General features: G+C 44.2%; 1 protein-coding gene across 3 annotated transcripts in view; it reads left to right on the forward strand.

The window, feature by feature from the left end:
• Nucleotides 1-26,497, forward strand: part of NPDC1 (neural proliferation, differentiation and control 1) — a 41,390-nt gene extending 14,893 nt beyond the window's left edge. For all 3 annotated transcript variants that reach the window (XM_068134778.2, XM_068134776.2, XM_068134777.2), the window contains 4 exons: nucleotides 10,623-10,707; nucleotides 10,832-10,911; nucleotides 11,055-11,151; nucleotides 24,318-26,497. In XM_068134778.2, coding sequence (XP_067990879.2) covers nucleotides 10,623-10,707; nucleotides 10,832-10,911; nucleotides 11,055-11,151; nucleotides 24,318-24,410 — 355 coding nt within the window. In that variant the 3' untranslated portion in view covers nucleotides 24,411-26,497. The remainder of the gene's footprint in view (nucleotides 1-10,622; nucleotides 10,708-10,831; nucleotides 10,912-11,054; nucleotides 11,152-24,317) is intronic.
• The last annotated feature ends 897 nt before the right edge of the window (nucleotides 26,498-27,394 follow it).

Raw genomic sequence — 27,394 nt, forward strand, 5'->3', positions numbered from 1 at the left:
GGAATGACAAGGCAACGTGTGATGTTTAGTTTCATCTTTGACACATGGAAGAAAATAAGAATGGGGCCCTGAATTTTAAAAAAATGAAGGTGTCTGGGTGTATTGGATTGAGGTACCTCCATGTCAAATCTGAAGAGGATTTATCAGTAATGAATTGATGGTGTGCGATTATTATTACAGTGCCTTCAGAAAGTATTCACACCCCTTGACTTTTTTCACTTTTTATTGTGTTACAGCCTGAATTTAAAATGGTTTACATTGAGATTTTTTTGTCACTGATCTACACATAATATCCCACAATGTCAAAGTGGATTTTTTTTTTTTTTAGAAATTTTTACAGAATAATTAAAAATGAAATACAGAAATATCTAATTAGATTTTTTGCACTTTGAAGTAGGTTCTCCTCAAGGATTTGCATGTATTTGGCTCCAATCATTGTTCCCTCTATACTTACAAGTCTCCCAGTCCCTGCCGCTGAAAAGCATCCGCATAGCATGATGCTGCCACCACCATGCTTTACAGTAGGGATGGTGTTAGATGGGTGATGAGCTGTGCTTGGTTTCTGCCAGACATAGTGCTTTCCATTCAGGCCAAAGAGTTAAATTTTCAAATCTCATCACAAAATCGTTTGCCTCATGCTCTGAGTCTTTCACGTGCCTTTTTACAAACTTCAGGCGTGCTGTCATGTGCCTTTTTCTCAGGAGTGACTTCCGTCTGGCTACTTTACCATAAAGTCGAGATGGGAGAAGTTCTGCAGAGACTGTTGTCCTTCAGGCAGATTCTCCTATCTCAGCCAAGGAACTCTGTAGTTCTGTCATAGTAGTCATTGGGTTATTGGTCACCTCCCTGACCAAGGTTCTTGTCTTGCCCAGTTGCTCAGTTTGGTCGGACGACCAGCTCTAGAAAGAGTCTGGGTAGTTCCATAATCTTTGTATTTTTTTTTTTGTATAGTCAGTCGAGGCTCGTATAAGAGGTAACACATAGAACATATAATATAGGGAGCGGGAAACAAGAGGGGGAGGGAGAGGAAAGTGCAACAACAGTAGGGAACAGAGACATTAGACAATCTGTTGAAGGGAGAGGGCTGGGGTGGGTTACACGGGATAAACAAGATGGACACTACAGGGGATTTCAGGAAAGAAAACAGGGAATTTGAAGGAGGTGGGTTTGGGGTGGATTAACGGTGGTAGAAAAGATTAAGGTTTTGAATCGGGGAAGATATGATATTTCCTAATCATAGAGCTCTTGGGAACCCTCAACACTAGAAATTGTTTTATACCCTACTCCAGATCTATGTCACAATTCTATCTTGGAGTTCTATGGACAGGTCCTTAGACCTCATGATAAAGTTTCTGCACTGACATGCACTGTCAACTGTGGGACCTTATATGGAAAGGTGTGTTCTTTCTAAATCATGTCCAATCAATTGAATTGGCCGCAGGTGGATTCAAATCAAGTTGTAGAGACATCTCAAGGATGATCAAAGGAAATTGGATGCACCTGAGCTCAACTTAGAGTGTCATAGCAAAGGGGTTGTATTGGCCCAAGACATTTCAGCTTTTCATTTTTAATTATTTTGGAAAATTTTCTAAAAAAAATAAATTCCACTTTGACATCATTGGGTATTTTGTGTAGATCATTGACAAGAAATCTCGATTTAATCAATTGTGAATTCAGGCTGTAACAAAACAAAATGTGAAAAAGCAAGGGATGTGAATACTTTCTGAAGGCACTGTACATAATTAGTTGAAATAAAATAATGATTTTAAAAGTCATCCAAAAAAATAATTCCCGAAGTTTACCACTGTTGACAGTGTCTATTACACCACCTTACTTGACACATTACCTTTGTTATTTTAGTCAGGTTTCTTGTGTCCATAATCTGACGCTCGCTGGAATATTTTGGAGAGTTGCCAACCCTCACATTTTTGGAAAGTTTAAACAATGCCAAAACAGAAAATCCATGTTTCAGATTTTTTTAAATGTACATAACATGGTCAAATAGGTCGTTTTGGGGCAAAAAACCAATTTTTCGAATTTTAGCTCTGAAAATTCAAAATTACTCGCAAGGAAGTAACTGATGATGCATAACTGTTAACTAGAGGACTGTTCTTGATACAGATTATATATATCTGCACTTTGAGTAATGGTTGCCATGGAAACTGCTTTAAATTTGTTCAAATTAACGTTTTTAATGCATTGCTTTCAGTACTTGAATCAAGTAACGCATGATAGAATATAGTGATCAGTGACGGTCCGAATATGAATTGAGTGCAACTTGGCTTTAAGGTTGTCATGCCAAAAGCTATGTTTGGGATAAAACTCTTATTATATGTATTGAAATAATAGTAGTAACATGATTATTGCATGATGCCGAGAACGTTCCGATAAGCCGATAGGCCGGAGCAGTTGCATTATTCGTAAAACAAACAACACTCAATCATTGAGCCAGACTGTTGTCCAATGCTGGTTTAGAGTTTCAACTATCTACTCGATGCTACGTATTCTACTTCAGAAGAACGACTCTATTGTCATCGTTAAAACAGCTGACAAGTAATTATGCTAATTTGCCAAAAGCAGGTATGGCATCACTGACTCCAATGTCACTCATCATTGCCATCGTCAGCATCGCTATTGTGGTCCTGCCTTTCAATGTTTGAGTCCTCGTCATTCTCACACAAAGTGCTGCACATGCAAAGATCAGTGCATGTTAGGTTCTTGGCCCGGCAGGAACATCTCTGTGATGAACATTCAGTCTTGCACTGGCACCTTACCATCTCGATAATTGCCTTTGGTGCAGGGAGAATGTCTGTGGTAGTCGGTTTGAGTTGATCACACGTGTCCTTGTGGTATCCATTCTTCAATGGATCAAGAAATGTTTGCTGAGAAATGGCTGATTGACCCCACACATATGCCTGGATATGTACCCGCATGATATGCTGTCTCAGAGCACCAACAGTTGGTGGTAGCCTGTCGTTCTCAGCCATGTTCTTACAGAAGAGATGCCACCGAAGTTCAGGGATGCTGGAAATATTGACACCTTTTGGACAATAAGCTGAGCAGACAAATCTAGCTAAAGTTGTGTACAGGTCCTCTGACATTTCAGCATCCGTACAGAGCGTAGCAAAGGCAGCTACTATGTCGTCATCGGCCTTCAGATAGCACTGGAACCACTTTGCCTTTCCAAGTCTAGCGAACCGCCCAGTATTATCGGCACCTGTGAAAGCGTGGAAGGCTGGCAATGCCTGGGCTCTCTCCTCACCAAGGGCCTTCCAGATTATCTCAATTTGGATAACAATAGATGCCATTGAGATAGATGTGTGTCTTGGCAGCAGATGATAGTTTGCTATTGCAAGAACTAGCACATCTGTATCAGGTGAGAATATCGTCAGCTCAACATCTCCCTTATGTTGCTGTGATGCGGCTATTGCTTGCTTGATCATCAGCATGTCGGCCTCCTCATGGTTATCTGCCTCAAATTGGAGACTCCTGTTGCTTGACGTCCGACCAGATGCTGAGACAACTACCACCTTGGTTGAATCACGGTTGTATTCTAGAGTTTTCTCTGCCAAGTAGTCCGTCAAATCAGCCTTGGTTTGATCATGAGACAGAAATCGGCTCATCGTGATGTGTTTGATACTGGTATCATCCTTGACCTGATACTGGACAGGTGCCTTTCCATGACGTCGTTTGGCTCTGGTTGTGCTCTTGAGGGAATCTTGCTTGTATGTATCAAAAACAAGTATTATGTGTTCGAAGCCCCTGGTCAGACTCAACACCCTATCATTGAAACATTCACTGAGATCCTTCACAGTCACCACCGTTGCTGGTTTCTTGGTCATTTTCTGGACAACAACCATTCCATCTATGACTGCGAGCTTCTTGCTAGTGCATGTACTGCCATCGGTTGCAAGATCAGTGGACACTGGTGCCATGTGTGTGGCATCAAGCTCCTCATCTTCTGGAGAAGACTGTGCCTCGTTGGCAAACTTCTCCAAGATGTGGATAAGCTTTGACTTGTCTGTGCAAGAAAGTAAGCTACCGTCTGGTGCAAACAGGTCACAGTGAACTCAAAGTTGCCAATTGCGTCCTTTTGGTTCACATCCCTGCTGGATCTGGAGAGCACCATCAGTCTACCATACAAATCTTTGGTTTCTTTTAGATCCACTGTCTTGTCCCTAATCTTGATTGCTAGTGTTGCATTGCCAGACTTGTACATTCTGTTCTTCTCCTTCTTCACTGGTGCCCATAGGCTGACATCACCATTGATCCGTTCAGCAACAAACTCTTCATAGAGCTTCTGTCCTGTTTCATCAATATTCAGTATCTGTGGTACAAATTCTTCTGGCACATAAGCATGGGTGACTACATTGAAGAGCTGGTTACCCTCAACTTCAAATGGATTCCCATGACTAAGTATGGCAGTCTTGATTCGGTCAATTGCATTGTGTTCACGCTTGATGACACTTGGAGAAAGGCCATGGTGCTCTCTAATCTCACTTTCCTTGAGTCCAAACTGTCCCTTAAACTCGCAAGACAGACGTGACAGTTCCGGTGCAGCCAAAAAGAATCGTTGTCTGGCATTTGCATTATTTGATATGCCAATCAGACCTGAGTGAACCTTCAGCAATCTGTTCAGATACTCAACAGCGTGGTCTGCTCCGATCGATACAAATGGGATAGTATTCTTGGTGACTGAGATATTGCCTGCTTCGAGCTCCCTCCATGTCGCTGGATGGCTGGACTTCAGCGCATACATGTCAGATATGTACCTTGGCCAGAGCCGCTTGTACTTGATTCTGTCCATGGCGAAAAATATCTTGCTGAGTTCTTCACCGGCTTGAAGATGAAGGTTTAAGTCAGCATTCCATGAAGCTGCAACGAAATGCAGAATCACCTCTACTCTGTGAAGGTAGTTCATCATGGCCTTAAACATGGCATTCTTTGAGCGGCTGGTCTCCCATTCATGAAGTCTCTCTACCAAGTTCGCATCGATGATGACTTGGAGCAGGCAGTTGCTGGCTTTCTTCACTCATTCAGCTTTCAGGGCTTTGTCATGTTCTCCACAAGCAGTTTGAACCTTATCTGTTGCAACAACGCACACTTCCTTGAGATGCGGATTGTTCTTGAAGAATTCTTCGATTGCCATTTCAGAGAGTGCCACATACGAGTATATGTGAGCTTGTAGCGAGCGTTTGTAATGGGTGCATTTCAGTATCTGTCTTGTAGTTGCAGATCCATAAACATCGGCTTCTGTCCAAGCATCATCTATGCCAGAGTTCTCTATGGATGCACCCAGACCTCTCAATGCAGCCATGACAACGTGCAGCTCTCCCAATCTGGGAACAATTATGCCTTTTAAGTCAGGCCGAGCATCCAGTAGCTGAACTACTTTCTCATAGAGGGCCAAGTCACAAGAAATGACAGTTGGGTGATCTTTCCCAACAGCAAGCTCCTTCAATCTGCGACATTGCTCCAGCACAGTCATTAGTGTTGACCACTCATGTGCTACCTCTGGAAGTAGAGGCAGAGCTCCGACCTGCGTCACTGAGAACGAGCGTGTTGGAAGGAGAGAGTTGTAGCCAGCCCAACATGGGAGTTTTGTAAGATTCCCTTCTGTGTTTGTTCTGGAGAGAACCGATGCTAAGACCCAGCCCAGGTGTGTCAGCTGGTAGTGTTTGTCAACACCTGTCTTATTGACTGTGAACTCCTCCAGTCCATCTCTAGAACCTCTAACCGGGTTTGGCTTGTTACATGGTATAATGTCCGTATGGTACGGAGTAACAGTCAAGTTCTTTGCTTCTGTGATCTGTAGAGGGGGTGCTATTGTCTCTCCGGCACCATCTGACTTCTGAAACACTACTACAATGGTTCCATGGGTTGTGTCCTTGCCATTAGGAGTATCCTCTTCAAAGTCGGTATTGTCAAAACCAAAGACCGGTAGTCGTCCTCGCTTGAGAATTGGTGGAACATACAATCCTTGAAACAGTGCAGTGTTTTGAACCACAGCATTTGCAATCGATGTCTCAAGAAGCAAGATATGTCTGTATGAAACACAGTACCCCAGTGCATTGAGAAGGTCCACCATCTTTTTGTTCCTGGTGTCATGGTGGACAGCTAGAGCCATACCAATCACATTGGGATTTTCCCTTTGACGTTGCGGACGAAATGCAGCGGATTCATTCTGTGGTTTGTACTTCACCTGCCTCCTAGACTTGAGGCCGTACATGATGGTTTGGCTTACAGTTAATACTGATCTGTCCACAACTGATGTCCGTGCTTCTGATTGCATCGCTTCCACTGGACCAAGCATTATCCAACGTACCATTGCCCTAAGCTCGCTGGGAACGTCCTGTTCACTGCTAGAAACTTGTATATATTCATCCTGCTGATCTTTGCTTGAGAAATTCTCGATACTCTTGTGAACCAGCAAAGCTGCTTTGTATATGGCATCCATATGGTCCATGGTATCGTCATTTGTAATGCTAGCATTGACCATATCCTCCTCGCATGTCTCCAGTGAATAGAGAATAGCAGACTTCCGTCTGTTCTTTGGGAGCACTGACCTCAAATTTGGTAATGCCTGTAAGATTCTATCCTTCAGCCATTTCCGGCTGAATGTGGGCACGTGATGTACTAAGGCATCTATACCACCTAGAAGGTTAACATAAGTTGTCTCGATTTCCTCCATACATAGTTGAGTTTGCTGCTTGGTTAGGATGTCTACCAAGTTGATCAGTTCAATTAAACTCACAACTTGTGTCATTGATGCTCTTTCCTTCCCTCCTTTGGCATCGTGATCTCGTAGGACATGGAAGACATTTTTCGTCCAGCAAGATCTGTGGTACATAACGTCTATTGCATGTGCATCACTTGGTGCTATAGCAGTGTTCAATCGAGTCATAAACACAGGGTTCTGAGCAACCTCAACAGCGTCTCTCAGAGATTTGCCCGCACTGTCACTCCGAACAACGTAAATAGGTTTACCATCGTTCCTCTGGCAAAAGAAACACAAAGCCTTGTCATAGGGTTCTGTGGAAGACCGAGTGAATGGTGTGGAGGAGCCTGATGACTCCACACATACATCGGACCTTTTCCTCTTGCGACCTGGCCCTTTGTCGATATGCGATCCTGATGAAAGTGCCTGATCATAACGAACCCTGGCCCAATGAATTTGATCCTTGTTAGTTAAGTTAGAATGGCATTTTCGGTGCCAGACAGCATTCTTCATTTGCAACAGTTCAGCTGACGTCCCGTCTAGTCGTTTATGAATCTGTACATAATCAGCGTCCTGAAAAGTGGATCGCTCCTGTATTGTCTCTATCAAACGGCGGAATGACTCGACTTTTGGTTGCAACACCAAGGCTCCTTTCTGGGAAGAATCATCTTGGCACAGAACGCATTTTGACCAGTTCGTTGATTCTTTCACCTGGCAGGGATCCGCGCCACTCAGTGGTACCTCATCCATCCTGTCGTTGGTCCTGCAAATATAATAAAAATTCATTAGCTCAAAACAGAAAATCCATGTTTCAGATTTTTACCCCAAAAGCGTTTTTACCCCAAAACTACTGTTACCATGGCAACCAACATTTAAAATGCAACATTTCATTCTCTTATAAAATCCATTGTTAGCTATTTAAGTGTAATCCATCATCAGTTGGTTATCTTGTATTGTTTAAGAATTCTTTAAATTTAAATTTAGAAAAAAGTGATTTTCATCCCAAATCTGCTGTTTCCATGGCAACCAACAGATTGAAAAAATCCGAAACATCATTTAAAAAAAAAAATAGATCCTAAACTTCTCAAAAATCTATAGGTTTGCTACTCTCCAAGAAATTCCGGCGAAATTACACAAGGAACCTGACTATTTGTGTCTTTTGTTTGTGTCCTTTATGATGTCTTTAAAAATAGTTTCCTGTTTGGAATGATTTTTAATTGTGTTTGACTATCAGACAGGCAGACAGAATAATAATAAAAAATCTCACTCCTCCCTGCATATGCACGATCGGGTCGAATTAAGAGCTGAAGTACTGCTAAACTACAGGTTCGTTTTCCAATTTTAGTTCAAAATAGAACATTCAATTGAAATTAAATTGTTCTTCGATCATAAACTGACATTTGTGGATGAACGGACAGGGGTGAGTTCCAATAATTGCTTAACCCCGCTTTTCGCTTTGCGTGCGTTTGGTAATAATACATATTTCCCCAACTTGCAATTCCTTGGCTGTGTAGGGAGACATAATATTTATTTATATAATATTCTAAATTTAATTTTTCTTTGTACATTTTGTATGAATCTACGCATACAGGTACATTATGTATTGATACTGATAAGAATCTTTTATATGAGATACAACATGCATTTTAACAACATGCATTTTAAAGGCCATTTTCCCTGCTAGAGCGGGGGTTAGCCTTGCGGTCCCCATGACAATCTTCTCCATTTTGCCCTATTTTCTGCATCTCTCCTTGTTAACCCCCTTGCCCGCATTTCTTCTTCCACCATCTTTAGCCAAGTCTTTCTTGGTCTTCCCCGTCTTCTACTTCCTTCTACATTCATTTCCATCACTCTTCTCAACCAGTCACTTTCATCCTTCCTCAACACATGACCAAACCATCTCAACCTGTTCCTCTTCACAGCATCAATCACAGGCTCTATTCCCATCATCTTTCGCAATTCATCATTTGTCTTCCTCTCTCTCAACGATACTCCGCACATCCGTCGAACCATTCGCATTTCCACCCTTTCCAACCTTCGTTGCTGCTCTACGTTCATTACCCATGTCTCGCTCCCATAAATCATAACACTTCTCACACATGCAGCATACACCTTTCCCTTCAGCTTCAACGACACTCCCCTCATCATCAGCACGCCACTCAATTCCCGAAACTTCTTCCATGCACATCTCACTCGAGCAACCGTTGCCGAGTCTGGTCCACCTTCTCCATTCAGCATGTCTCCGAGGTAGCAAAATGTTTTCACACCTTCCAGCTTCACGCCATCTCCAAGATCCAACTCAACATTTCCTCCATCTGCAGCTCCCTCTGTGCACACCTTACATTTGAATGTAGCTGCCACACTGGTTAATGACCCTCTTAGACCACTACATTTTTGATGAACCCACTCAGCGCACATTGTACACTGAATGGAGTTCACTCCGACACCCTTCCTACACACAGCACAGGGCCACTTCCCAGTTCTTTCCACCTCACCACATGCTTTACCACTTGCCATCACCTTCGTCTTTCCGATATTCACCTTCAGACCTTTTGTCTCCATACATTCCTTCCACGTGTTCATCTTTTCCTTCAGTCCATCCATACTTTCCGCAATCAACACCAGATCATCTGCATACAACAACTCCCACGGTAAACCCTCCTTTGCGTTCTGAGCCAGCACCTCCATCACAGCTACAAATAGTAGTGGACTTTGTACCGACCCCTGATGCACTCCCACCTTCACCTCAAACTCACCACTGTTCCCGTCCTTTGTCCTTACAGCTGTGCGCGCTCTTTTGTACATTGCCATCACTACTCTGATCAACCATTCCTCCACTCCTAACTTCCTCAATGCCCATGTCAATACTTTGCGTGGAACCCGATCGAATGCTTTCTCCAGATTAACAAACCCAAGAAACAACTTCTTCCTCTTCTCCATGTACTTCTCCTGCAACTGCCTCACAATGAAAAGCGCGTCTGTCGTTCCTCTTCCTGGCATGAATCCAAACTGCATTTCGTCGATCTTCACTTTCTTCCTTATCCTCCTCTCCAACACCCTTTCCAATACCTTCATTCCATGCTCCAATAACTTTATCGCTCGGTACGAGCCACACTCCAGAGGGTCACCTTTCCCCTTGTATAGAGGGACGAGGGTACTCAGTTCCCAATCCACTGGAATGCGGCCTTCTTTCACTACCAGATTACAGATCTCTGTCATTCTCTTCACACCCCAACTTCCTGCTGCCTTCAACATATCTCCCACAACTCCCGTCGGCCCTCCCGCTTTTCTACCCTTCATTGCTTTTATCGCTTCCTCAACTTCCTTCTCAATTATCTTCTCTGCCGGTCCTAAAACTGGGTTACTCTCTATGTTGCCATCCCATTCATTCTCTGTATTCAACAGCATTTCCATATACCTTTTCCATCTTCCTTTAATTCCATCTGGGTCGACAACGATTTGTCCCACTTCATCCTTCAAGCAACTCACCCCAATCACATCACACCTCTCTTTCGCTATCTGCTTTGCAATCCTGAATACTGCTTTCTGACCCTCTTCCGAATCCAAGCGTTCTCCGAACATTTTCCTACATGCCTCCTGCGCCTTTGCTACCTCTTTCTTTGCAGCCTTCCTGGCTGCCTTATAACTTTCATGCTCTGCTGTTTCTGCTCCCGTACCCTTCGCCTTCTGCCACTCCTTGAACTTCTTCCTCTTCTCGTCAATCCTCTTTCCAACTTCATCATCCCACCACCATGTTTCCGAGTGCCTCGGTGGTCCTTTTGTCCATCCACATACCTCACCAACGATCTTTTATATGAGATACACAACTAAAACCCGATACAATGTTAAAAACATGTTAAACTGTATATTTGTTCTCCATTCTGCCTGCTTTCCTCATTTCTAGGCTTCGTCGAAAATCAAAGTCCTCCGACAAACTTGACTGTGGAACTTTTGCTTCCCAAGCATCAGCTTATGCCCTGCCAAGCCAGGTACGGGTCTATGTTTTGCTCTATGTTTATGGTTACCTTTGCTCCAGTGTTCCATTTTTGTCAGCTTCTCCAAAAATCTCCCTCCCTTCGGTCTCCCCCTCTTCCATTGGGTCACCCTTTGTAGCCAGAAGACAGAAAGCTGGCACAGAGTGCTCAGATGTTTCATTACCAGCACCAGAAACAGCAAATCCTGTCCATGGAAAGGTAGCCGTGCCACTTGCAATGCACCTTTTTAAGCCGTTGATACTATGGTTGGAGTTTGATAGGCACAGGATTTTTTTCAGATTTTTTTTTTTACTTCCAATATAACCCGCATGACTTTTTTTTTTTTTTTGAAATAAAATCAGGAACAAGGATAATGGTGCAGATTCAAAGTCTGGGACGGACAGTGAAGATGACAACGATGGAGAATACACCGTGTATGAGTGTCCAGGGCTTGCTCCGGTGGGTTATTTTGATGGAAAGTTAAATTATGTAATTTATGGTTATCGGGCACCCGTGTTTGCAGCTAATATATTGTTACGTTTATTGGGGTAGGTAAGAGAATACAGTAGGAAAGGTAGAATTGCATAGGAAATAGTATGGACCATGTGACGTGTAGGAGCATTTCGATGTACTAAGTAGCTTAAGGTTGTGTTTAAATGTTCATCATATGAGGGATGATGACGTGTTAATTAGTAGTGGCGTTTAAGGTTAATTCCCCTGTTCGTGATACCCTCTGTGGTGATCCCTAACATTTATGGCAGCCGCCGGCCAAGCAAAACGGCAGCCAGCCAAGCTAATCACGCTCCATGGACACGATACAGTAAAGACCCACCCAGGAGAGGTGGAGCTACCATGGTTCGGTGGGAGAGGGAACAGGACCGGCAGGCCACGCCTCCTGAATGACATGGGCGGAGTGCAGACGGCAGCAAGAAGCTTCACAATTGGTTCTCGCCGAAGTAAAAGAAGAAGCTTCACGATTGGTGCTTGGTGAGCGAGTGCGCGAAGAAGAAGCTTCGCGATTGGTGCTTGGAGAGTGCGAGCGGCAGCAAGAAGCTTTGCGATTGGTTGGGTAAGGAGAGCACATTTTGGGTTATTGCAAGGAAGGAGGCCATTTTGTGCGTCTTGAGAGCAATCAGTTTTGTGCAGGGATCGTGAGGGAGCTTGAACTGTTGGGCTCTTCGGGGGAGCTGGAGACTGCGTTGGTCCATTTACTAATGAGGGCTTGTTTGGTGATCGTACAATAAATTGTAGTGTGGATTTGTGAAACAATATCAACATGTATTAACATGAGGGATTATACATATTTTATTGTGATTGTTCCATTTGTATACATTGTTCCATTGTTCCATTTGTATACATGACAAATGTATTGTTTCATTTGTATACATTAAACGTTTTTATTTAATTTGCTTTCTCTACTAACCCCACCCCTAATTTTGTAATAGTCCTGTCGAATTAAACATTTTAAATGACGTGTTTTAATCATGTTAAAATCTCTACTAACCCCACTATAATCTCTACTAACTAAATCTGGAATGATTCCCATGTTTTAAACGCACACCACGTTAAGGTGTTCGGGTTAGATCAGCTTAATAGGTCCTACCACAGCATGGCATTCTAATTGCAAAATAAACTAGAACGGCACTTGGTAGAAAGCATACTTCCGCCAGGCTGAACAGTTTACGTTTTGTATACCATGGATCTGGATCCGGACCTGACCCAAAATCGAATCCGCTTGTTCTCCTCACCTAACCAACTCATCCACCTTGTTTTGTTATTGGTAGTCCACAACGTTTTAAAATGACATGCTATATAATGTTTTTGGCCATAATCGCTCAATGGTGGAGAATCACTTGAAAGATTTTAAAACTCTCCTATCTGGAAAGGGATCCGAATCTTCACCAAAATCGAATCGATTTGTCCTTGTCATACACCCAACCAGTCTACCAAGTTTCATCTGATTCCGTCCATAACTTTTTGAGATATCCTGTTTTATATTGTTTTTAGCCCCATCACTCAATGGTGAAGAATCACTTAATATTATCTGATCCGGATCCGAATTTGGATCTTCACCAAAATTGAATCAAGTCTTCCTTTGTTACACACCCAACTTGTCTACCAAGTTTCCTCCGAATCCATCCACGACTTTTTGAGATATCCTGTTCGCAAACGGACAAACAGACAGTATGGGGTGACAACATAACCTCCATCCACGTCCTGTGGTGGAGGTAATGACAGAATAATGATAACATTGTAACAAAGCGTATATTAATGAATACTATTAATATTAACAACAATAATAATAATAGTAGTATCATTTGGCAATAATAATAACGAACATATAATCCCTACCCCCTGCCCTGTCCAAGCACATCTGGGCTTGGTCTAAGTCTAAGACAAGCTCATGCTCAAGCAGTACAGAAGGCAAGTATGCTACAAGGCTGGAAAGACCTATGAAAATTTGGTCAAACGGACCAACGGGCCCACTTGTGAATAAAACTGAAAGGCGTGTTTGGCTTTTTAAATGAATTTATTGTTTAGTGTCTGCACCGATAATTACCCTGGGATAATTTAATGAGCCATATTGGGGGTATTGATGCATTATACTGTATTTATATATGAGTGTTTATATATATATATATATATATATATATATATATATATATATATATATATATATATATATATATATATATATATATATATATATATTGTTACATATTTATGTGAATGTATGTGAAGTACCATGCAGGTCTTTGCTTCCGTGTGTAGTATATTAAGTTGTTGTGTAGTTGTTGTGGTTGGAGGGTCAGGAGCCCTTCTGAAAGAGTGGCAGGAAACGGAAGTGGCCGGAAGCGGAAGTGACGGGAAAGGGAGGAAAAAGACACGAGGGAAAGGAAGGTTCCTTCTTCCTCGCCCCGCTCCGACAAAAGGTGGAAGCGACCTTGCGCTGCGTGGAAAACGCGCCGTTTCGAAACGTCTGGCGAGAGGAGTTACCTGGGCGGTAAATACCTTTTGACACGTCCGGTCACCGTGAGTTCGTGCACGAAACCAAGCGTCCGGGACAGTTTGCCCCGTCTACAAAGACGCGTACGGGTCCGCACGTTGGGCCTCGCTCGCGTCGGAAGCCGCGCTGGGTTTTGCCCCGTCTACAAAGACGCGTACGGGTCCGCACGTTGGGCCTCGCTCGCGTCGGAAGCCGCGCTGGGTTTTTGCCCATCTACAAGGACGCGTAAGGGTCGCACTTGGGGCCTCGCGCACGTTGGACGCCGCGCTGGGTTTGCCCCGTGGCTTGGCAAGGAGGTGCGCTGCAGCCGCGGCCCCAGTACGAGACTGCACGTTGGGAGCACGTCCGCCCGGGGTTCGTCCAACCGCCCGTGTGCGGAGAGGAGAGACATTGACCACGGAGGGAGTCAGGAGTGGGGCTCACGTGAGGAATGTATAAGATTAAGATGGCCATCTTAGAGTTTGTGTAGATGAGTTCACCTGGTTGTAATATTGATTGTGCCTGGTTGTGTATTGTTGATTGCTCGGGGAAAATCTCCGTGGTTGTGTCTTTGAAAGTGTTTGGTATCATTACCATTGGAAATATATACTTGCACATCAGTTGTCTCCTGGGTGAAATTCCTATGGATTGCGTGGCGAATGCGCCTATATAATACTATTTGCTGGCGAGGGTCCTCTCACGGTCCGGGGGTCACCGAGACCTGGTATGCACTGAGGGGACCACGTAACAGAATTGGGGGCTCGTCCAAATTACGATTTGCGGTTTCGCAATTGGGTCTACGTCCGGGATCTAAAAGGGTATAAAATAATAAAATAATAATATTTTTGGTAATTAAAATTTATTAATTAATTATTAATTGGTAATATTTTTTTTTGAGAAATTGGGTAAAATCTTGGGTGAAGGTTAACAGGTGTTAACGATAGACACCATGGCGTTTGTGGCACAGAACTTTGGGGTAACACCGAGTGAGGCACAGTTCCGAGCGTTGCTAAAGTCGGACCTCTTGAAATTGGCCAAACATTTTAACTTGGAGGTCCGAACTAATTTGAGGAAGGCAGAGTTGCAGGCCACGGTGATACAATCTATGGTGGGATTAGGAAAATGGGACGAGTTAGCCTGGGAGTGGCTACCCGAAGAACCAGAAGACGTTGAGCTCCGGAAACTGGAGTTGCAGTTACGGAGCCAGGAACGGATTAAAGAAGAAGAAAGGAAAGCAGAAAAGGAAAGAGCAGAAGAAGAAAGGAAAGCAGAAAAGGAAAGAGCAGAAGAAGAAAGGAAAGCAGAAGAGAGGAGGGAAGAGAAACAAGCAGAGGAAAGGAGAGTGGAAAGAGAACTCCAGGAAAGAAGAGAAAAGGAACAGCAGGTGCGGAGAACGACCATACATGGCGGCGGCCTCGAGATGATTATGGGGACAACTATGATACCCCACCGGTTCGAAATCAGAGGGATGCGGGCCCAAGACAAACTTATAGTTCGGGGGGCCCGAGGCAGACCCCGAGTTTTTCCTCCGGGCCTACTTGCGCGTTTTGCTAAAAACCTGGACACTTGATGTCCAGTTGTTACCTCATGAAAAGGGACAACCCAGAGCGGAGTCCGACTATTACAACTCCGAATGCGATGGCTAGCGTAAGAAATCGCCATCAAGAGGGTTACCAACCATTTATTTCCGAGGGGTTTGTGTCACTGGATGGAGCCTCGACTAACCGGAGACCGGTTAGGATATTGAGAGACACAGGGGCCCATCAATCTTTAATGCTTGAAGGCATTTTGCCATGGTCCGAGGAGACGGCAACGGGGGATAGTGTTCGTTTACAGGGGATCGGGGGCGGTGTTAGTGCTCCCCTTCAGGTCATCCAGTTGGAGTCCGATTTGGTGTCAGGACCGGTCACCGTCGGTTTACAAGCCACGTTTCCTGTAGAGGGTGTATCTGTGGTTCTCGGGAATGATTTGGCCGGGGGTCAAGTTTATGGTAACCTGAGGGTTGATAAAGAGCCCAGCAGGGAAAATAACACCACACCAGCTCGGGATGGTGACAAAAGTGCCAAGTAATTTGTAGGGGGACTGAACTTCAAAACAGAGGAAGAAGTTCTGACCTCTGTCTTCAACAGATATGGGCCGCTGGTGGAAGTGCGGTTGGTAAGAGACTGGGAAACGCAACAGTCAAGAGGGTTCGGCTTTGTCACGTTTGCCAGCACAAAAGACGCCAGAGAGGCAGAGAAGAATTGGAATGGCAAGGATTTGGAGGGTCGGACCATAACAGTAGGGAAGGCATTTCGTAGGCGTCGAGAGGTCTACAGGAGAGGACAACTGGGCGGTAGTTTTGGTGGTGGCCGCAGTCAATATTATTATGGAGGCTCCCTGAGTTACGGCCGCTCCCGAAGGAAGAATGGGCAAAGTAGTGGCCGAGAAGAAGACCGGTATTCAGGGGACTACAGGGACCAGTGGTCCCACCCTAATTATTAGGGACGTTCTGAGAAGTTGAAGCACTGAAGGCGGCGGAGCCGCCGAGCCAAGATTCCTACACGAATTAACCGTGAACGCCGTTCCTAAAGGCGTCCATGTAGTGAACTTTCCTGCACGGACTAACCGTGAACTCCACGTTCCTCAAGGCGCCCATGTAGAGAACTTTCCTGCACGGACTAACCGTGAACTCCACGTTCCTCAAGGCGCCCATGTAGAGAACTTTCCTGCACGGACTAACCGTGAACTCCGCGTTCCTAAAGGCATCCATGTAGTGAATACTCGGCTTGGCCTCCCGGAAAAGTGCTATCGAGTGGCTTAACTGGCTTTATTTTTAAGTGATAACTGTGCCCGGGGGGAACTGATAATGTGGGGGGGTTGATTTATCTGGTTTGTTTCTCCAAATTGGCCGGCAAAGAAAGTTTTCGCTGGGTTCAAACTTTCTTTCTTGAAGGGGGGGAGTGTTACATATTTATGTGAATGTATGTGAAGTACCATGCAGGTCTTTGCTTCCGTGTGTAGTATATTAAGTTGTTGTGTAGTTGTTGTGGTTGGAGGGTCAGGAGCCCTTCTGAAAGAGTGGCAGGAAACGGAAGTGGCCGGAAGCGGAAGTGACGGGAAAGGGAGGAAAAAGACACGAGGGAAAGGAAGGTTCCTTCTTCCTCGCCCCGCTCCGACAAAAGGTGGAAGCGACCTTGCGCTGCGTGGAAAACGCGCCGTTTCGAAACGTCTGGCGAGAGGAGTTACCTGGGCGGTAAATACCTTTTGACACGTCCGGTCACCGTGAGTTCGTGCACGAAACCAAGCGTCCGGGACAGTTTGCCCCGTCTACAAAGACGCGTACGGGTCCGCACGTTGGGCCTCGCTCGCGTCGGAAGCCGCGCTGGGTTTTGCCCCGTCTACAAAGACGCGTACGGGTCCGCACGTTGGGCCTCGCTCGCGTCGGAAGCCGCGCTGGGTTTTTGCCCATCTACAAGGACGCGTAAGGGTCGCACTTGGGGCCTCGCGCACGTTGGACGCCGCGCTGGGTTTGCCCCGTGGCTTGGCAAGGAGGTGCGCTGCAGCCGCGGCCCCAGTACGAGACTGCACGTTGGGAGCACGTCCGCCCGGGGTTCGTCCAACCGCCCGTGTGCGGAGAGGAGAGACATTGACCACGGAGGGAGTCAGGAGTGGGGCTCACGTGAGGAATGTATAAGATTAAGATGGCCATCTTAGAGTTTGTGTAGATGAGTTCACCTGGTTGTAATATTGATTGTGCCTGGTTGTGTATTGTTGATTGCTCGGGGAAAATCTCCGTGGTTGTGTCTTTGAAAGTGTTTGGTATCATTACCATTGGAAATATATACTTGCACATCAGTTGTCTCCTGGGTGAAATTCCTATGGATTGCGTGGCGAATGCGCCTATATAATACTATTTGCTGGCGAGGGTCCTCTCACGGTCCGGGGGTCACCGAGACCTGGTATGCACTGAGGGGACCACGTAACAATATATATACAGTGGAACCTTGACTTACGAGTTTAATTCGTTCTGTGACCGAGCTCGTAACTCAATTTGCTCGTTTCTCAAATCAAATTTCCCCATTAAAATGCATTGAAATGCTATTAATCCGTTCCAGCCCGCCAAAAACCACACCAATTTTTTTTAAAATATACAGTACATATAAAAAATATCTCGCGCTTTATATTTCACCTGTATGCAGCATACAAGTTGTCAGGATGGCCTGGACTGGAGGTACGCACACTTGACTCTAAACTGTCCAGCCTGGGTTTGAATCCCGACCCAGCTATAACCTGTCATGTCGGTGTTTCACAGGCAGGGTGATTCATCAATGTGTGTACCGCTAAACTGGGCGCCCCGTTTGCGTCCCATTAGTTGTTGGATGTTGAGGATCTCACCGTGTCTTCCACAAAGAGAAGGCGAGCTATCGCCGGCACTCTGAACAAGTTGTGGCCTGGCATGCTCTTCTCCTCTGCCGTTATATACGTCCTCCTCGGCATCTTTTTCCAGAAGAGCCCTGTCTCGTCACAGTTGAAGATTTGCTGGGGGATGTATCTTTCGGCTTCTATCAGTTCGGCAAAAGTTATAATAAAATCTTCAGCTGCCTTCACATCCGCCTCACCAAGTCGACAACACGCACACCTCGCTCATGTTTTTCGACGATTGCGTGTTTTATATCCAAGCACATCATCCTCTTCTTCTTCTCAGTTATAATAAAATCTTCAGCTGCCTTCACATCCGCCTCACCAAGTCGACAACACGCACACCTCGCTCATGTTTTTCGACGATTGCGTGTTTTATATCCAAGCACATCATCCTCTCTTCCCTTGGCACTCAATTTCTTAGGACCCATGGTTAAAACTAAGAAATTTTCCAAAATAACCAAAATGCGAAAACAAAGCAGCAGCGATATACGGCAGAGATACTTGCACGGCAAGATAACCACGTGACCGGAACCCACCTGGTGGCGGGTGGCGAAAGCTCGTAACTCAAATCTCGGCTCGCATCTCAAAGCAATAAACCGCCCGAGCGACGGCTCGTATCTCGGAAAACTCGTAAGTTGGTGCACTCGTAAGTCAAGGTTCCACTGTATATATATATATGTATGTATATATATATATATATATATATATATATATATATATATATATATATATATATATATATATATATATATATATATATATATATATATATATATATATATATATATATATATATATATATATACATATATATATAATACAGTCACGTGAAAAAGTAAGTACACCCCATGTAAAGTTTTGACTTTTTCAACATATTTCAACATACAGCTATTTGATCTTCATTTCAACAATATTGATAGATAAAGGTGATATAATACAACAAATATCATGAAACATTTACATTTTGTAGACCATTGTATAATTTAAATAAACATAAATGCAAATTTCGCATGTGGAAAAAGTAAGTACACCCTTGGCTCTAATAGGTGGTATTGCCCCCTTTGGCAGAAACAACCCCAAGTAGGCGTTTCTTATAACTGTCTACCAGTATCTGACATCGACTGGGAGAAATTTTTGCCCACTCCTCCATGCAGAATTATTTCAGCTGTGCGATGTTTGAGGGGTTTCTTGCATGCACAGCTCGTTTCAAATCCCCCCACAACATCTCGATGGAATTTAGATCCGGGCTTTGACTTGGCCATTCCAGAACTCTCCATTTCTTTCTTTTCAGCCATTCCTTGGTGGATTTACTGGTATGTTTAGGGTCATTGTCATGATGCAAGGTCCACCTTCGGTTGAGCTTCAACTTTCCGACAGATGGCCTCACATTATCCTCAAGCTCCCTCTGGTACAATGAAGAATTCATAGTGGATTCTATGATGGTGAGCTGCCCAGGCCCTGATGCAGCAAAGCTGCCCCAAACCATAATATTTCCACCCCCATGCTTTGCAGTTAGTATCAGGTTCTTGTGGTCCAATGCTGTCTTTGGTTTTCGCCAAACATGTCTTCTGGTTCTGTGGCCAAATAGCTCTACCTTTGACTCATCTGTCCAGAGCACATTGTTCCAGAAGTGCTGGTCTTTGCCTAGGTGTTCATTGGCAAACTTTAGTCTTGCCCTGATGTTCTTTCTGGACAGCAAAGGTTTCCTCCTGGCACACCTCCCATGTAGATCAAATTTGTGCAGCCTCTTTCTAATGGTAGACTCGTGCACTTTGACATCAACAGTGGCAAGAGCTACCTGTAGGTCCCGTGATGACATTCTGGGGTTCTTCGAGACTTCTTTCAGCATCTTGCGGTCTGCTCTCGGGCTAAACTTGCTGGGGCGGCCTGGCCTGAACAAGTTGGCAGTTGTTTTGAATCTTCTCCACTTGTAGATGATCTTTGGGACAGTCGAATGATTGATTTCGAATTGCTTGGAGATCTTTTTAAATCCCTTCCCAGACCCGTAGGCATCTATAACCTTCTTTCTGAAGGCCTCAGAGAGCTCTTTTGATCTAGGCATGGTGATGCCACACACTTCAACAACAAAGAGCAAACCAAACTAAATGTCTGAGGTTTAAATAAGACAGGTTCCTCCAAGATCCTCTCTAACCATGTTCTAATCATTTGCACCTGAGCTGGTGCACCTGATTTTAATTTTAGGTATTTGAAGTAGTGATAAATGTAGGGGTGTACTTACTTTTTCCACATGCGAAATTTGCATTTATGTTTATTTAAATAATACAATGGACTACAAAATGTAAATGTTTCATGATATTTGTTATATTATATCACCTTTATCTATCAATATTGTTGAAATGAAGATCAAATAGCTGTATGTTGAAATATGTTGAAAAAGTCAAAACTTTTCATGGGGTGTACTTACTTTTTCACGTGACTGTATATACAGTGATCCCTCGTTTATCGCGGGGGTTACGTTCCAGAACCCCCCGCGATAGACGAAAATCCGCGAAGTAGCGACCATATTTTTATTTTATTATTTATATATATTTTAAAGCTTTATGACCCTCCCCACACTCTTATTAACCTTTCCCACACTCTTATTAACCTTTCCCATACTCTTATAAACACTTCCTATACTCTTAAACACTTTTTACACTCTTAAACATATGTAATTTTAACAACATATAAAATTCTAATGGGTACTCACCATTGAAGATACTGTAGCGACCCATGGGTCCCCCAAGCAAAACCAGCATCAGAATGTCCTTGCTCCAGCCGGTGACGTCACCGGCGGGGATCCGCGGCGCAAGAGTGGCTGGTCACGTGACCACCAAAGCGTGCCGCACGTGCGGGTATAATCAGCTACACCTGTTGATCACGTGACCACCAAAGCATGCTACGCATGAGAGGCGTGGCTTTCGGTTTCGGTTTCTGGTTGTGCTTTATAATGCAGCCCGATAAACGGGCTTTTCAGTGTTCCCGAGTTGGTTTTGAGAATAAATATCTTCTCGGACGAGTTTGTGTCTTGCCCGTCATTTCGTCCGTATCAAGCAAGAGCCCCGGCTCTTCAATACTACAACTTGCGTGATGAAGATGATGATGAATTAGCTGTGCAGTACTGATGACGATGAAGGTGATGACGATGATGAATGTACTGCACAGCCAGAAAGAGCATTACAGTTACCCATTACGTGGGTAACTAGCGCAAGTGGAAGCTGCCGCATCTGCGTTTTCCATACGCACAACTCTTTGTCTCTTTGTCTACCCTTCTACTGTACACTATGTACAGTATTTTATTTCTTGTAATATGTTTTAACTACTGTATTTTTCTTATTTGTTTACGTTTTAAAAAAAATTTTAGGCTAGAAAATGCTTATTTTACCACAAAAATATTTAAAATAATAGTATATAAAAATACATTTATACCGCAAAATCCCGCGATATAGCGAAAAATCCGCGATATAATTTTACATATACTAGCGAGAAAAACCCGCGATGTACCGAAGCCGCGAAAAGTGAACCGCGATATAGCGAGGGACGACTGTATATATATATATATATATATATATATATATATATTGTTATGTCTGGGGGTAAAGGAATATCTAGGGCCAGATAGATCTGTGTAGGTAGGTATTCGACTGTCGCGATAGGGAATCTACCTGTAATTTCTGTTTAGGCGATTTGTCGGGTTAAGATGTCTGCTTGTGAACATACCAGGATGTTTGAGTGTTAAGTAGTTCGGGATTAAAGATAACGCCCCTGTGTGTTCAACCTGGTCATCAAACCTTTGTCCCTTATGGCAATGCACACCTGTAGACATTTAGACAGGCCCTTAGCGCAACATTAAATAATTCCCTTCCCTGACAAGGACTTCGGAAGAGAACCGGCAAAAGGAAACCAGGCCAGGACACCGCCGATGATGGCCGCTGCCTGTTACACCTCCGACAGGCCTAGCCACATCGAGTGCCACTTCCTAGCCACTTCACGGCCAGTACGTCTTGGGCGTACAGGTTCATGGGTCGTCATGGCCTTTCTATTCACCGGCGAACCCACATCGCACAGAGTCTCCCTGATGACATAGCAGAGAAGACTGCTAATTTTCAGAAGTTCGTGATCAAGTTCCGCAAGCAGCACGACTATCCCCTAAGCCGCATCGGCAACGCTGATCAGATGTCGCTGACCTTCGATGTGCCTCGAGGGACCACCATCTCGGCCAAAGGTGACAAGTCGGTGTCCATCACTACAACGGGTCATGAGAAAGATCGTTTTACGGTTATGCTAGCGTGCACCACTGATGGGGGAAAGCTGCCGCCGTATATCATCTTCAAGAGGAAGACGCTACCAAAGGATAAATTTCCTCCGGGTGTAATCGTTCGTGCCCAGGCCAAGGGGTGGATGGACCAAGCGCTGGTAGATGACTGGCTCCGCGTCGTGTGGGGGAGACGAGTTGGTGGGCTTTCGCGGTGACGGAGCATGCTCGTCCTCGACGCCTTCTGTTGTCACAAGACAGAGGAGACCAAGTCAACGCTGAGGGGGCTCAACACTGATCTGGTGATGATCCCGGGTGGCATGACGTCGCTGCTGCAGCCGCTAGACGTTTCAGTCAACAAGCCGTTCAAAGACGGTCTGCGGCGCTGTTGGTCGGAGTGGATGCTGTCGGGGGACAAGACCTTCACCAAGACTGGGAGGATGAGGAAGGTGGACCTCCCGACGATCTGTAGCTGGATACTGAAGGTCTGGGAGGAGTTGCCGGCAGCCATCATCGAGCGGGCCTTCCTCAAGTGCTGCATATCTAATGCCCTTGATGGCACTCAAGATGACATCATCTGGGAGGATGAAGTGGCAGTGACCGACGATGGAGAAGAGGATAACGACGACGATGATCTCGCCTACCCAGACTCGGATGATGATCTTCATAATGTCTTCCCTGAAGAAACAGATGACGAGGACTTCTTCGGATTTTAGAGCCTAAACCCAACGGCCCTTTTCCGACGAAGGAAGAAGAGGATAACGACGACGAGGATCTCGTCTACCCCGACTCGGATTGGACTGAAGAAACGGATGACGAGGACTTCTTCGGATTTTAGAGACTAAACCCAACGGCCCTTTTCAGGGCCCCACATTGGCAAGAGCCAAAACCCAACGGCCCTTTTCAGGGCCCCACATTGGTAAGAAAGAATAATTATAATGTTTTTTAAAATTCTCTTTCAACTCATTTCATGTATTTTCACTCTTTCTCTGTCTGCAGTTTCTCTTTCCTTTCATCATATTTCGCTTTCCATTTTATTTATTTATTCTCTTCTTTTTTGAAATTTTCCTGATTTTTTTTTTTTGCCTCGAAAATGTGATTTTTTTTTTTTTTTTTTTTTTGAAGTCGAAAATCGGGGGTGCGGTTGATACACGGGTGCGGTTGATACACCGGAAAATACGGTACCCACCCAAAATGTTGCGTTCGGTTCAGCAGTTTTTACGGTACCTTCGAACGGACAGACAGACAAGACGGACGGACATTTGGTGAATTATAGTGAGATATGATGATGTCACTCTTCGACTTGTCTCTTTTCTCTCTCTCATGTGACCTTTAGTTTTTTGTTGGACCTTTAATGGAGATTAAATATAAGAGTGAGTTGACTTCTAAATCGGGCACGAGCATCTCAATCAATGCATTCATGTCAAATTGTATTTTTATCCTGCACATGCAAAGTGAAAAGTGGGGTTAAGCAATTGGTTCACTTCTGTCTGCCTGCCTGTCTGTCTGTCTGTCTGTCTGGCTGTGGATGATGGATGGACAGACAAATGTCACTTTATGATCGAGGAACAACTTCATTTCAATTCAATGTTATATTTCCACGGCATTAGGGCAGCCTTTTATACACTTTCAAAATCCTTCTGTTTAGCAATACTTGGGCATTTTAGGTGGTGTATAAGACATCATCAACAGTGCTAAACTTACAGAATTTTGAATTAATGTGACTTTTTAAATCATTATTGCATTTCAGTTGAATTATATTCTTAAAGACTGCGTGGGGTATGGTGTTCTATGCAGACTTTAGTCTATTTTATTTTTTAACTACATTTCGTGTACAGGCCTAAGTCCTGTACATTTAGGCTTGGATCTTCACGGTGGTTCTTCTTCACGGCAATTATGAAAGCTTTATTATTGATACTCTTATTGCTTTACTTTATTGATACAAAGATGACACCTTAATTTGCTTCTGCCATTTACCAGACTGGTGAAATGGAAGTTTTGAATCCTCTGTTTGATGAGGACGACGTCAATTCTCTGCAAACGTCTACAGAACGCCAGAAGCCATCATCCTAAAGGCCATCCCTTTCACCATCTCTCCTCCAATGAGGAACGAAAGAACGAGGACTGGCTGCTATTCGGGAGGAGTGTACAAATGGGATGGGGATGACAGTCTGTGAACTAAGCTGCTGATTATTAATTAACCCAAAGGTTTTTAGCCTCAAAATACTGTCCGGTTACCCACTGTCGTTGCAAAACTACTGATGCAATGCTAGGGAAGCTTTGCTTGTGGTGGCAGTGCGAGGACTGCATAAGGTTATCGTGGAGTAGAAGTGGGGTTCGGGGAAGGCAGCAGGGTGATGGGCTTTGAGGGGGGTTGAGGGGGATGGGGCTGCACAATTTTAAGAGAGAGAAAGAGAGAAATTTTTCTTCTACAGAGCACTCGCTACTTTTTCAGGTTGGTGCTTTGAAGTGTTTTTAGGTCTGCCATAATATTCATTTTGGAGCAATGCATTGCTGACTGACAACAGCACTTGACTTGGGGGGCATAAAAGTAGAGGCCCTGGGTTGAATCGAGCCCATTACTTCAAAAGTAGGGACGGAACGTGCAGGCAAAGTATATTTTTCAGAAATAACCCAAACATTATTATTCCATTTGTGTTTGCTCTTTAGTCGTTCTGAGTTCATATTGGCTTGTTTTATTTGTGCATAGTATGCACCGGCACTGCATTCATCACAAGATTATAGTGTAGGTGTGCAAGTGGAGTGGGGTGAGGTTGATGGGAGGGCGGGTGGAGTCGATGGAGCTCAGTGCTTTGAAGTTTTGAAATTGCCGGACTTTTTTGAAATTCTGAATTTCAAAATTTTGCCTTCTACCACTTGCAAGCGCTCGCCTGCAGCTCCTTCCGGGATTTCTGGCTCAATGTTATGCTTTTTGTGACTGCCTGCCTGCAGCTCGTCGTCATGTCGATTGCAGTTCAGCACTTTCTATCGAAGATTGCTTTGAATGACGTTCATTGTGACACTTCTTTGCAATTATATTGTGCGTGTGCAAATCGCATTCCTTCTTTGTCATATCGACACATGCGAGTTTCACCACCGATGCGGACGAATGGCTTTCCAACTTGCTGGGCACACCTGTTTCGTATAGCCTTATGGACATCGTTCTTCACATTTTCGCTTTTTCCGCAGTTTTACCCCTGAAAATGTAGTATCTGGGGTAGATGCTACCATAATAACTTCCTACTGCTCAACTGCCTTCATCTCCTTTGGGCACCGTGACGGTCTGCCCATCTCGTTTTATGTATTGAGCTGAAAATCCGAGTAAGAGTCGGAACTTGCCAGTTGGAATGGTGGGACGTCCGTTCAGTTATTGCGTCCTTCTTTCCAACGCGTTCCCAGTCTGAACACAAACTCCTAATCTACATGATGGGGAATGACTCATCCCCAGCCCACACACCCCAACCCTCCACTCCACAATACTTGCTCGCACTTTTGGCATGTTGTGTGCCCTTCGTAAAGCTCTACCTACCCGCCCGTAACATTTGTTTATAAACCCGATTTTAAATGGGGTATTTTTTAATGTAAAAAAAAAAAGAAATACTAAATTGATGTGAGATGAACAGGTATATCTTTCCAAAATGCTTGTGTGTGATTTAACTTGCATTTTCCTCTGAAACGTTTTCCTGAAAGCTGCCTTTTGTGCACCTGTCTTTGTGGTGCCCTTAATTATTATTTTTTGCAGTTTGCAAAGATTTTTTTTTTTCCTTGAGTGAGACCCACCCTCTGATGTAGCCGGGTGGTAAACTCCTCACGGTGGACATTTCTTGAGATACGCCTGTCATTTTGTCACTGTCAGGTATAAAATGCACTTTGACAGTTGGTCTAGCCAGACTAAAATCTACAATGAATGCATTTCCATATGTGCTGGCTTCTCGGTTCTAGTAAAGTTGTGTTTTTGGCCTTTGTGTTGACTTTTCAGTGTTCCTCCTGCATCTTGTCTTGGATATTTGTGGTTAAAATAATCTTTATGCTGTACATGAATGGATGTTTTTTTTTGTTTGTTAATCCACCTCTTAGCTCGAGAATAGATTGGATTATGGAATATATTGTGCTTTTAATTTTAATAGTTTGTCATAATTAAAGGGTGCTTGCAAGATGAACACTTCCTGTTTACTAGTAGTATACCGCTATACACTATTGCCTGTTTTTCTTGTTAACAGAAACGAGTCTTATGAAGAGCAAGGTATAGCTGAGTGGGACAAACGTCAAGGGAACGAACAAACAGGAGAAGGAGGAAGGGAGGTAACACTGAAACTTTCAAGGAAGATGTTGGCTTAGGAATAATTAATGGAGGTAATAAAGATAATGGGACAGAATTGGGGATGATGCGAGATGGTGGTGCATTGCTTACTTGAATTGCTGGAGGGCGAGTGAGACAGAACAGCCTCTGGAAGGTGCTTCTATAGACAGGAGGGAAGCGAGTAATAAAGGAGTTGAGGTGTGCCGTCAACCTGGATTTTGGAAGCCAAAGAAGGATGGGGTTACTGGAAGAACACATGCATCTTGGAGGTGATAGCGAGGGACGGAGGACCGCAAGACCATGAGGAGCAATGGAGGATAGCCGGTCTCTACAGACCACAGGCCTGTCTGCAATTTGAGGGCAACAAAGACCCTGTGCTTCGGCCTCGTCATGAAAGATTCCAATAATTTTGAAAGCTTACATTCCACAGAATGCAGGAGAGGCAGATATGTAATGCTGGGGTGATACACATAGGGGAAAGCAGTATTCCATTGAGCTACAGACAAAAGCCTCGTAGACTATGAGTAGCTCTAATTTTACTTTGATCAACAGAGGATGCCCAGTCTGTGGCTGGTATTGGAGCATGGCTGATGGTTAGGCCTCAGTATTCTTCCATTGGATGACCATGAAAATGTTAATTTTACTTTCTTTGTTTTACAGATGTTGGTATGCTTATAATTGAGAGTGCACCTTTTTATTGAAAGCTATGTCAGATGGAACACTTTCCCATGAACCCCGACCCTTCTCTCTTTGGCTG

The sequence above is a fragment of the Myxine glutinosa genome, chromosome 13 (assembly GCF_964187855.1).
Source record: "Myxine glutinosa chromosome 13, kmMyxGlut1.1, whole genome shotgun sequence".
In the NCBI taxonomy this organism is placed as follows: Eukaryota; Metazoa; Chordata; class Myxini; order Myxiniformes; family Myxinidae; genus Myxine; species Myxine glutinosa.